The sequence below is a fragment of the Panthera tigris genome, chromosome E2, assembly GCF_018350195.1.
Source record: "Panthera tigris isolate Pti1 chromosome E2, P.tigris_Pti1_mat1.1, whole genome shotgun sequence".
Lineage (NCBI taxonomy): Eukaryota > Metazoa > Chordata > Mammalia > Carnivora > Felidae > Panthera > Panthera tigris.
In genome coordinates this window covers 4045948-4058258 of record NC_056674.1, presented here as the reverse complement: position 1 = coordinate 4058258, position 12311 = coordinate 4045948, and the positions used below count along the sequence as shown (strand labels likewise).

The window sequence follows — 12311 nt, the reverse complement described above, 5'->3', positions numbered from 1 at the left end:
CACAGAGTCAGACGTGGGGCTTGAACTCACGAACCGTGAGCTCATGACCTGAGCTGAAACCAAGAGTTGGACGCTTAACCAACTGAGCCACCCAGCTGCCCCTAAATCAAGGGTTTCTGAGGACTTGAGCAGGGAGGAGCTGGAGTAGGGTGGTGGTGACTGAGAGAGCCAGTATCTAAGATTCCCTCCTGTAGGGTCCAGGTCATGGGTTTCCATCATCTCAAGAAACCCCACCTCCCTGGGGAAAACTGAGATCTACTGCCTCAAGTTTGTCCCCATGTCCACAAGGCTCACTGCTGGAAAGACAGGACACCCAGCAGGGCAACTCCACTTTCAGCTGGTCTCCTTGATGGATGAAATCAACCCAGCCCTTGGTATCTAGAATGACCAATCCATGTATCCAGGTGGGCCCTAAAACCAATGGTAAATGTCCTAATACCCTGAGAAGAGAGGGGGGCAGATATTTGAGACAGACCAAAGAGGAGAAGACACACACACACACACACACACACACACAGAAGACAAGGTGACATAAAAGCAGGCGGTAGGGGTACCTGGGTGGCTCAGTCAGTTAAGCCACCAACTCTTGGTTTCTGCTCAGGCTATGACGGTTCATGAGTTCGAGCCCCTCATCGGGCTCTGTGCTGATGGCACAGAGCCTGCTTGGGATTTTTTCTCCCTCCCTCTCTCTCTGCTCCTACCTCTCTGCTCCTTGCTCTCTACATCTCTCTCAAAATAAAGACATAAACATTTAAAAAAAAAAACAAACCAGAGGGTAGATATTGGAGTGATGAGGCCACAGGACAAGGAAACCACAGTTCTAACAAGCTGGAAGAGGCAAGGCACTCATTTTCCCTTAGAGCTTTCAGAGTGAGTGAGGCCCGCTGATGACTCAGTTTCAGACCAAGATAATCATTCAATACCCCATGGATTCCACCGTGGCCAACTGCATGTATGACATAATGGTGATAATGTGTAAAAAGTGGGAAGGAGAAGATACATACACTGTATGTCTCATTAAGACACACACATGCCAGAGCATGGGAGATAAACCCCATGAAAACTGGGCAGCCTGTCACCTCAAGGAAGTTGCTGAGAATCCGGTAGTCTGAGGACAGTGGGAATATCCCATTCAGATGAAGTCACTACATCTAGAGAAAAATCCCCATTGGAGGAGGGCATTTGTGCTCACATAGGAGGCACTCATAAATCTTTGTTGATGAATGAGTGAGTTTCCAATGGACGTATAGAAATATCTGTGTGATGTTGATATAACAGAGCCCCTTAAAATCTTTGTAATTCCTGAGTGGTAGGAGATGAGAGGAGGATCTTTTTTATTCAATGTAAACCCCTTTCTTTTTAAAAAAAAATTTTTTTTAATGTTTATTTTATTATTTTTGAGACAGAGAGAGACAGAGCATGAACGGGGGAGGGGCAGAGAGAGAGGGAGACTCAGAATCGGAAACAGGCTCCAGGCTCTGAGCCATCAGCCCAGAGCCGACGCGGGGCTCGAACTCACGGACCGCGAGATCGTGACCTGGCTGAAGTCGGACGCTTAACCGACTGCGCCACCCAGGCGCCCCATGTAAACCCCTTTCAACCACACCTGAGTTTATGCTAATGAATGAGTCTTGGTGAGCCCCCAGCTGGGTGGCTCAGGATGGGGGCTGGATGCCTGAGAAACCAATCCTGGGATTGGATGGTTGGAATTTTCAGCGACCATCCTATATTATAGAACTTCCATAAATTATTTTTTTTTTATTTTTTTAATGTTTTTTTTTTTTTTTTTTGAGAGAGACAGAGTGTGAGTGGGGGATGGGCAGAGAGAGAGGGAGACACAGAATCCAAAGCAGGCTCCAGGCTCTGAGTTGTCAGCACTTGGGGCTTGAACCCATGAACTATGAGATCATGACGTGAGCTGATGTCAGATGCTTAACTGAGACACCCAGGCACCCCTCCTTTTTTTTTTTTAAGAGATGGGATTTTAATTTTTGTTATTTTTTAAAAAATATTTATTTATTTTTGAGACAGAGAGAGACAGAGCATGAACGGGGGAGGGTCAGAGAGAGGGAGACACAGAATCCAAAACAGGCTCCAGGCTCTGAGCTGTCAGCACAGAGCCCAACACGGGGCTTGAACTCATGGACTGCAAGATCATGACCTGAGCCAAAGTCAGACGCCAACCGACTGAGCCACCCAGGTGCCCCTTTATTTGTTATTTTTTAAGTTTATTTATTTATTTTGAAAGAGAGAGAGAGAGTGAATGTGAGCAGGGGAGGGGCAGAGAGAGAGAGAGAGAGAGAGAGAGAGAATCCCAAGTAGGCTCCGTGCTGTCAGAGCAGAGCCCAGTGTGGGGCTTTGACTGATGAATGGTGAGATCATGACCTGAGCTGAAATCAAGAGTCGGACACTTAATTGACTAGGCCACCCAGGTGCCCCCCCACCCCCCATAAAATTTCCTCAACAACGGGTTTCTTAGCTTCCTGGTTGGTAAACGCAGCAGGGTATGGGAAGTGGCATGCCCGCCATATTTTGCCCTATGTGTCTCCTATTTGGCTGTCCTTGAGTTGTATCCTTTGTTTTTTGTTTTGTTTTGTTTTAAAGCTTATTTATTTATTTTAACAAATTAAATTTTTTTTTAATGTTTATTTTTGAGACAGAGAGAGACAGAGCATGAACAGGGGAGGGGCAGAGAGAGAGGGAGTCACAGAATCCTAAAGAGGCTCCAGGCTCTGAGCTGTCAGCACAGAACCTGACGCGGGGCTCGAATTCACGGACCGTGAGATCATGACCTGAGCCGAAGTCTGACGCTTAACCGACCAAGCCACCCAGGTGCCCCTAAAACTTATTTATTTATTTTGAGAGAGAGAGGGCCCGTGTGTGCACGCAAGAGCCCATGCACAAGTGGGGGAGGGGCAGAGTGGGGGGTGGAGAGAGAATCCTAAGCAGGCTACTTAATGTCAGCACAGAGCCCGATGCAGGGGCTCGATCCCACCCCAGGAACCTTGAGATTATGACCTGAGCCAAGATCAAGACCCAGACGCTTACCGACTGAGCCACCCAGGCTCCCGAGATCCGTCCTTTGTAATAAATCAGTAATACTAAATAAAGAGCTTGCTTGAGTTCTGTGAGCCATTGTAGCAAATTATGGGCCCCCAAAAAGGGGTTGTAGGAACCCTTGATTTATAGTCAGTCGGTCACAAGTATGGCATGCCTGGGACTTGGACTGGAATCGGAAGGGAGGCAGGTATGGGGGGTCTTGTGGGACTGAGCCAGTACCTGTGGGTTCTGCATTACTTCCAGGTCATGAGGTACCTAGAATCAAATGGAATTAATTCCTTGGCCCCACAGGGGCACCTGGCTGGCTCAGTCGGTAAAGGGTACAACTCATGAGTTCGAGTCACGTGCTGGGTGTAGAGATTACTTAAAGATAAAATCTTTAGGGGCGCCTGGGTGGCTCAGTCGGTTAAGCGTCTGACTTTTGCTCAGGTCATGATCTCCTGGTTCGGTTCGAGCCCTGCATGGGGATCTGTGCTGACAGCTCAGAGCCTAAAGCCTGCTTTGCTTGTGTCTCCCTCTCTCTGCACCACCCCCGTCCGCTCGCATTCTGTCTCTCTCTCAAAAATAAATCAATATTTTTCTAATTAAAAAAAAAAGATAAAATCTTTAAAACAAATCATTGGACACTTGGTTTCAGAAGGGTTAGAGATTGGTCATCGGTATGAAAAAAAAAAACCCCATATATTTGGTGACAGATGCATCAGGAGTGAAAAGCAGCACATAATCTGTATCCAGGTGAACTCTTCCCAAAAAAACCTCTATTGCAGAGAAGGCTATTAAGCCATCTGGCAGATCAGATGACCTCACAGAGCTCAGCATCAGCCTCCCTGGTCCTGGCACAATGGAGTCATGAACAAAGTGGCCATGGAGGGCTAGGCATGGATTTGCCCCAGCAAAGCTCAGCCAGCTGTGGCACTGGTAACCCTCCCCCACCAACGTTGCACGCTTCCTAGGAAGACCAGCCAAATACCTGGTGGCCTGAGAATTACCTTGGACTCCTTCCATCATGAATGGAGCGATGACTTCTTCCTGCCTGGAATATTTAAATCTGGGTTGCTATTTGGTTGCCTTGCCTTATCCACTCCTGCCAACAGCCGCATCTATGTACCCGCTGAATGGCCCTATTCACCATCATGTTCACTGTCACACAATATTGCTTCTGATCAAGGAGCTCCGTTTATTAGGGAGTCGGTGGGTGGGTCCGTGCACCCGGTCACCCCTACCCAGCTAGCTTCACAGAACAGAGGTATGGCCTGTTTGGGGCTGGAATACAGCGCCAGGTTGGAGACAACATCCTCCAGGTGGAGGGAGGCTGTCCTACAGGATGGGTAAACACTCTGAACCAGGGGCGCCTCCATGATGCCAGATGACACACACCCAGGAGCCCTAAGGTATCACTTCTCAAGATCACACCCAGTGACTCATTCTTTAAACGTTGGCTTCCTCTTCCTGTCCAGCTGAACTCTGCTGTTTGGGGGAACTCTCTGTTTCCACCAGAGGACAACGTAGTGAATTGTGTGAGTGGAGGCCTCTCCTGAACTATTGGGGGGGACCTCAGGAGCGCCACTGTGGGATCAGGCAAAGATTGGGGCAGGGAGCAGGAAAGAGCTGCCTCTGCACGGGGGGGGGGGGGGGGGGGGGCAAGGAGATGTGTGAGTGGAGCCTGGGGACCACCCTGGAGGACCTCCAACTGGCACCGTGTCCTGACTCCTTAGGCAGGGCCTGATGCCAGGCTCACGGAGACCCCTTCCCCTATGCAGAGCACAGAAGGACAGAGAGGGTCTGTGCCTACCCCCTCCGCAGGGGCACAAAAGCGGGCATGCAAGCTCCACATCCCTCCCCCACCATCCCATGCGCCCCCCCCCCACTTCTGCCGCGCTCACGGCGTCCAGCGCGCCCCCCCCCAGTCCCTCCCACCTCCGTAGGGCACGCAGCCTGCTAGACAGGGCTCCCGGACCCCTCCCGACCACCCCACCCGGTCGCGACTCGCGCGGGCTGGGTCTCAAAGCCTCCTTGGTTGTCCGCCTGGAAGGCACCCAGCGGCAGCAGGGCCCCGTTAGCTCGGAGTCGCGCACCAACCGCAGCCACCACCCAGGCCCCGCCCAGGAGCAGCCGCGAGCAAGGCCGCGCCAGGGACGACTGCGGAGCGCGGTGAGTGAGCCGGGCCAGTAGGGAGGGTCCCAGGCGTCCCGGGCCCCGCCCCGCCCCTACCCCGGGCGGGCACCCCGACCTTCAGCTCCTGCTTGCTTCTGGACTCTGTGGCTCAGTTTCAGGGCCCCAGAGCCTCCCTGAGAAAGGACCCCGGGTCCCCTACTTGCGCCGGGCCTCGGGCACACCAGCTCCTCGGACCCCTCCCTTCTTGCGGGAATCATGAATCGGACGCCCCCAGCAGCATCCCTCTCCCTCCCCCCACCCCCCCCCCCCCAGCCCCCGGCCCGGTCCTCCTCGAGCTTCCCTGCCCCTCCCTCTCTCCGGGAGCCAGGAATGCAGGCCAAAAATATCTCTCAGCTCCAGACCTGGGAGGCTCGGCTTGCGAGCACATCTGAGCGGATGAAAACCCAGGAGTGTGAGCTTTGATTGCTTTTTGCGTCAGGAATCTGGGCCTCCAGCCTAGGCGTCATTTGGAACCTGGGAGTCCCGTGCTCCGACTCCCACCGCCCGAGATCCAGACATTTTGCTGTCAACATCCCTCCCCCCGCCCCCATCGACTGTGAGCTGGGACCCAGGAGTCCCGTCCACCAATGGGCGAGTCCCAGCTCAAATGAGGATTTGGGGACCCAGGAGTCGGGGACCTCAGCCCAGCTCTTAAAGCCTAGGGATCGGCTCTTTCAGGGACCCTGGCCCACAGACCCCATCAAACTGACAGGCCCGGTGCCCCCACCCACCGCGACCCAGATGTCCAAGATTGCATCCGGCCTGGAAGAGCCAGACTGCGGCAGGCGACGAGGGGAGGGGGCCGGAAGGGAGAGGGAGAATTGAGGGAGGTGATACCGGGGTGGGGACCTGGGCTGGGGGCTCCGTCCAAAACAGACGCCAAACAGACGGGTTGCCATGGCAACGGCCTTCCCGGGCCTCCCCTGGAGACTGCGCTAGGGCCGAGTCGGGGAGGGCAGCCCCCAGGAGCCCCCACACCGCCAGCTGTTGTATCTTCCTGTTTTGTCACCACGGCAACAGTGACCTCAGCCCTCCACCCCGCTCCCCGCCCCCCCCCCCCCCCCTCGCACTGGCGGGGCCGGAGAGCCCAGGTCCATTTTTCCCGGGGAGGGGCGTGGTCTTTTCTCGGCTCCGCCTCAGGGGCGGGCCTGGGATACCCCTGGCTCAGGGAGTCCCTTTCTCAGCCCTGGCCCCGCGCTCGCGCCGGGTCCCCGGCCCCGCCCCCGCCCCGGCCCCGCCCCCGCCCACCAACCCCACCCAGTTAGCAAACGCTTCCAGTCTGCAGCTGTCGCCTCTGTCTCAGCAGCAGCCGCCACAGCCCGAGAGGTGAGGCTGCGGGGACCCCCCCGGCGCGGACGCTGCGGTCAAGATTCCTGGGTGCAGAGGGAGGGAAGGGCTGGGGTTCCGAGTGTCTGAGTGTCTAGAAAGACTGGGTCATGGATCAGGACTCGGATTCTGGAGAGGACAGGGCTTCAGACCTGCACTCACATGTCATCTATCTGAGGGAGGAGGGGCTGGGGGCAGGACTCCTGGTCTGAGGGAGGAGGGGGCTGGGCGCCTGGACTCCCGGGTCTGAGGGATGAAGGGCTGGGGGCCTAGACTCCTGGGTCTGAGAGAGGAGGGGGCTGGGGGTCTGGACTTCTGGGTCTGAGGGAGGAGGAGCTGGGGGTCAGGACTCCTGGGTCTGAGAGCGGAGGGGGCTGGGGTTCAGGACTTCAGGGTCTGAGGGAGGAGGGGGCTGGGGGTCTGGACGCCTGGGTCTGAGGGAGGAGGGGCCTGGGGCCTGGACTCCTGGGTCTGAGCGGGGAGGGGCTGGGGTCTGAAATCCTGGGTCTGAGGGAGGAGGGGCCCGGGGTCTGGACTCCTGGGTCTGAGGGAGGAGTGGCCGGGGGTCTGGATTTCTGGGTCTGAGGGAGGAGGGGCCGGGGGTCTGGACTCCTGGGTCTGAGGGAGGCAGGGCTGGGGGTTTGGACTCCTGGGTCTGAGGGAGGAGGGGCTGGGGGTCTGGACTCCTGGGTCTGAGGAGGAGGGATGGGGACTCCTAAGTGCCCTGGTTGAAGGGGGCTAAAATCTAGCAAGAGGAGGTCCTCACGAGAGGAGGCGCTTGCAGCTGGGAGCTTGGGTTTGAGAAAGAGAGGGGTCTTCTCTGCTCCCCACCCCTCCATTCCGAAGACAGAATTCGAACTTCGGGCCAGACAGGCGGTGGGCCGAGGTCCAGCACCGTGCTCGCAAAGGCGAAGAGGAAGCTGGGAAGCTGGTGTCCTAGGCTGGGAGAAGCCAAGGCTGAGGCCAGAGGCCTTGGGTTGCTCAGAGTGGAGGCTGGGGTTCAGGGACGCGATTCTGTGCGGGTGATGGGGTGTGGTGTTTGGCGTGGAGGTGGAGAAAGCGTGGGGCGTGGCCGGGGGAGTCCTAAACTGCGCCCGGAAGGCCAAGGGGTGTTTCCTCTCCCTCCGCCTGTCTTCGGAGATGCATTCCTGAGTTCTGACCTCAGGCGGCGGCTGGAGGCGCGGAGGGTGGAGAAGGACCCCCCCCCCTCCCCTCCGGGTGGTCCCTGCACCACCCCCCTCCTTCCTTGGGGCACTTCTGGATTTGTGGCCCGCCCTGTTTCTCCTTCCCCGCTCGGGACCCGGCAGTACCCGCTTTCCAGGGCGCCCCAGCGCAGGCCAGCCCTGACTTCCTCCTAACGGGTTCCCGGAGGGCGTGGCGGGGAGCTGGAGGCGGCCGCCTCCCGCCCAGCACCTCCCAGGTGGCCCCGGAGGCCCAGCCCCCGCAGGGAGACCTGACTTCCGAGGGCCGGTGGGAGGTGTGGCTAGTAATCTCTGGACTGGATTCCAACAGTGCGGTTTCCAGCTTCGAGGTTGGGGTGGGGTGGGGGGGCGGGGTTCCCCTAGGCAAACCCGGGGGTCTCTTCTTGGGGTCCAGGCTCCCAGTCCATGCTCTAGGGACCCAGGACTCACATTTTGGAGGCCCCAGAAATTCAGGCTTCGGGCCTCCCTTCCTGGGACCTGGAGTCTGGACTCGCGCCCCACCCCCCTCCCCGGAATCCACAAGTGGGGCGGCGATCCCGGAGGCCGGCGCGGGGCGGAGGTCCCAGCACCGCCCCCTGGTCCCCGGCACATTCCAGATGGCTGGGCCGACTTGAAGCCCTTATAAGGCACGGAGACGCTGCGCCCGGCCAGGCCGCCCGCCCCCGCAGCCACCGCCCAGGGCCCTCCCGCCGGCCGGGCCCGCGACTTGCTTGGGCTGGGGCGAGGTTAAGATCACTCACACCCACGCCGGCCCGCGCGCGGGGCGTGCACTTTCACCGGGTTCCTTCCACTTCGCTTCTGCAGTTTGGGGACTTGGGGACGGGGCAGGGGCGGGGCTTCCCTGGGGTCACCGCCGGGACCTCTCCCGGCCCGAGGCCAAATCCCCGCCCTGGCTGGGAGGGCGCCGGGGCTGCGGAGGCTGGCGGCGCGTTCTGGGCGGGCTGGTCGCCTGGGTCCCGGGAGGGGCGGAGCGGGGGCTGGGTTGGGCGCGGACTCTCCCTCCCTCCCTCCAGTGCTCTGACTGGCCTTTTCCAGGTGTCTGACCTAATCCACCTCCAGAGCCGGATCTTTCTGCGTCTGGGTCCTCCGCAAAGACTGCTGGTGAGTGGGAGCCGGGACCCCCCGTGTCTGAGGGAGGAGGGGCTGGGGGCCCAGCCTCCTTGGGTCTGAGGGCAGAGGGGGCTTCCCGCCCAGACTTTTGTGTCAGAGGGAGGAGCATCTGGGGGCCTGGACTCCTGGGTCCGAGAGAAGGACCTGGGAGCTTGGTTTCCAAGGAACGAGACCCAGACACCTGCGTACCCGAGGGAGAAGTGTGCCCAGGAGCTGGGCTCCTGCGCCCTCGGGGCCTCTCCTAGGGACAGTTAGGTAAGGTTAAAGCCTGTTCTACTGCCTGACCCTGGAAGGAGGAAGTTTTATTTCCCTGTGGCTGAGAGAGGCCTTCTGAACTTTGTAGGGTGGAAGCTGAGAGACTAGAGGTTTTAGGACCTGGGGGAGGATTTGGACACCTGGTCTCCAGTAGGCTGGACCCTCTCTATTCCTGAGGGTCTGTAGGACAAGGAGACAGAAGGTTCTGGAGGGACAGAAGAAAGAAGTGGATTTCCCAAACCACAGGTGTCTGGTGTGCCCAAGGCTGAGGGCCCAGAGTCCTGGGGTCTGAAGCTGTGTAACAGGACGTGAGAGGTTTCCGTGGAAGGGGCTGGGTCGCGGCGAGCCAAGCTTCTTGGGCGCTCTGGGGAATTTGGAGGTTGGACTCCACGTGCGGGAGGGGCAGAGGGAGGCGGGAGGGGCAGAGGCAGGCGGGAGGGGCAGAGGCAGGCGGAAGCTCGGCGTCCCTGGGTGAAGTACTCCACACCCAAATCCCAGGTGGGATTCAGACTGAGGGCCCAGACTCTTGATCTCCGAGGTGAGAGGGCGTGTGTGCTCTGGAGATCTCAGGTCCAGTTCCAGAGACAGGTCGGGAGGGCAGAGGCTCTGATCACCCGTGATCACCTGTGAGTCCCAGAGAACGTTCTCACCCAGGGAGGCTGGAAATGCCTGCAGGGTGATAGAAGGAAGGTGGGCACTGGAGCCGGGGGAGTGGAGCCCTGGGTACCCAGAGGGAGGAGGTGGAGCCCAACTGAAGAGGTCAGAACCTCTTGTTCTGACGTGTGGTCGGGGAGGTTTTTGAGTGGCTGGGAGGCTGAGTCCCTGGGGGAAGGAGGGCAGTTTTGAGAGTCTGGGGTGGTTTCACGGTAGTTGGGTTGCAGAGAGAGGGAAGCAGAGACAGCGGCCCAGACTCCTGGGTTCTGCCACAGGATGTGGGAAACCCCAGTCAGGTCGGAGGAGGGGGCTGGCACTTGGGTGACCAACTCAGCCCCTTAGGCCTGCCGCGTCTCCCCCCTCCGCCAGCTTGAGTCCTTTGTCCCCAGGGGAGGAAGGGCTGAGGGCCTGGGTTCCCACATCTGGAACCTTCTTAGGACTCTTCCTTTCCCCTCTTCCCAGCCATGCCGGTGACCGTGACCCGCACGACCGTCACCACCACCATGTCGTCCTCCTCAGGCCTGGGCTCCCCAACCATCGTGGGGTCCCCTAGGGCGCTGACCCAGCCCCTGGGCCTCCTCCGCCTGCTGCAGCTGGTGTCCACCTGCGTGGCCTTCTCACTGGTGGCCAGTGTGGGTGCTTGGACGGGGTCCATGGGTAACTGGTCCATGTTCACGTGGTGCTTCTGCTTCTCCGTGACCCTCATCATCCTCATAGTCGAGTTGGGCGGGCTCCAGGCCCGCTTCCCCCTGTCCTGGCGAAACTTCCCCATCACCTACGCCTGCTACGCCGCCCTCTTCTGCCTGTCGGCCTCCATCATCTACCCCACCACCTACGTCCAGTTCTTGTCTCATGGCCGCTCCCGGGACCACGCCATCGCCGCCACCGCCTTCTCCTGCATCGCCTGCGTGGCTTATGCCACCGAAGTGGCCTGGACCCGGGCCCGGCCCGGGGAGATCACCGGATACATGGCCACCGTGCCAGGCCTGCTCAAGGTGCTGGAGACCTTCGTGGCCTGTGTCATCTTTGCCTTCATCAGCAGCCCGTACCTGTACCAGCACCAGCCGGCGCTGGAGTGGTGCGTGGCCGTGTACTCGATCTGCTTCATCCTGGCGGCCGTGGCCATCCTGCTGAACCTGGGTGACTGCACCAACGTGCTGCCCATCTCCTTCCCCAGCTTCCTGTCCGGGCTGGCCCTGCTGTCCGTCCTCCTGTATGCCACAGCCCTGGTTCTCTGGCCGCTCTACCAGTTCGATGAGAAGTACGGCGGCCAACCGCGGCGCTCAAGGGATGTGAACTGCGGCAACAGGCACACCTCCTACGTGTGCACCTGGGACCGCCGGCTGGCCGTGGCCATCCTGACGGCCATCAACCTGCTGGCTTACGTGGCTGACCTCGTGTACTCGGCCCGCCTGGTTTTTGTTCGGGTGTGAGGCTCCGGCCGGGGGCTCTTGACTCCCCCCTTGTGCCCAGGTTCTCATTTCCTCTTCTGGGCTCCCTCTCTTCCACCTTTCTCCTGTCCTTCCCAATTCCCCTTGCTCTTTTCCATTTCTTTCGCTTCTGGGCTCCTCTCTCCTTCCCTTCCTGTTTTGTTTGGTTGCCCGTATCCTGTTTGGCCCATTTGCCCTTCTGTTTTCATGGTCTTCTTTTCTGACCTGTTCTGCCTCTCCCGGCTCTTTTCTGGTCCTCTCATTTTCTCATCTGCCTGTGTCTTAGCCACCCCTTCCCATTTTCTTTCTTCCAATTTCCTTGGGAGCTCCAAGACTCCTTTCTTCTCTACCCCCACCTCCAAAGGTGCTGAGCTCCACCTGTCCCACACCTCTCTCTGCAGCTGTTAATACCCCTGGCCTCCCCGAGGGGCCTCATTGCCAAAGCATGCCTGCCCGCCCTGGCTGTGCCTTGTTGGTGTGTACGTGTGTGTTTGGGGGAGAGGGGGGGAGGGTAGCTAGGGATTGGGCTCCCTTTTTCCCAGGGGAGGGGGGTGTACCGTACAGGTCCCCTTTAAGTTAAAAAAAAAAAAATCTCTGGAGGCCAAAGATTTTCCAGTGGGTATGACACTTAACCCACAGACAGACCCCGGGTCCCTGGGTCCTGCTCGGCACCCAGCCTCGCCTGAGACTGGCTCCAGAATTTTTCCCAGGCTTACTAAGAATCCACTGCCTAGAGGCCATCTTAAAGGAAATCAAGGGTGAACGTTTTCCAGCCCGACTGCTCTCTGCGTTATCGAAAACCCGTCCGAAGTATTTGTGAGGGGCAGCGATGTGGCACTCCAGCCTTAGTGTTAAAAATAGCCCGTCCTGCCTTTGCTGGGAGAAAAAAAAATGGCCAATGCCTGCCTTAACGGCAATGCTAGCCTGGGTTTGTTTTTTTTCTTTTCCTCTTCCTGGTTACGAGGGTAAAACTTACATTGAGTGGCCCTATTCTAAAAGGGGAAGTTGCTTTTCAATTTCTTTTTCTTGGGGGGGGGGGGCGGGGTTGCTGTTGCCTTAGAGGGATTGCATTACTTGGAGTGTGGTGCACACACACATACACACACACACAGGTGTGTTT

General features: G+C 58.2%; 1 protein-coding gene across 3 annotated transcripts; it reads left to right on the top strand.

Annotated features, from left to right (window-relative positions):
• The first annotated feature begins 4503 nt into the window (after positions 1–4503).
• Positions 4504–12195, top strand: MYADM (myeloid associated differentiation marker). 3 transcript variants are annotated; one of them, XM_042969486.1, is made up of 4 exons: positions 4504–4577; positions 5093–5211; positions 8778–8843; positions 10224–12195. In XM_042969486.1, exon 4 carries the CDS (start codon positions 10226–10228, stop codon positions 11192–11194), a length of 969 nt encoding a protein of 322 aa, XP_042825420.1. In that variant the 5' UTR covers positions 4504–4577; positions 5093–5211; positions 8778–8843; positions 10224–10225; the 3' UTR covers positions 11195–12195. The 3 variants fall into 3 exon arrangements, with proteins under 3 accessions (XP_042825420.1, XP_042825421.1, XP_042825419.1); XM_042969487.1 differs by lacking the exon at positions 4504–4577 and having other exon boundaries at positions 5006–5211; XM_042969485.1 differs by lacking the exons at positions 4504–4577; positions 5093–5211 and adding an exon at positions 6451–6540.
• Positions 12196–12311: the final 116 nt, after the last annotated feature.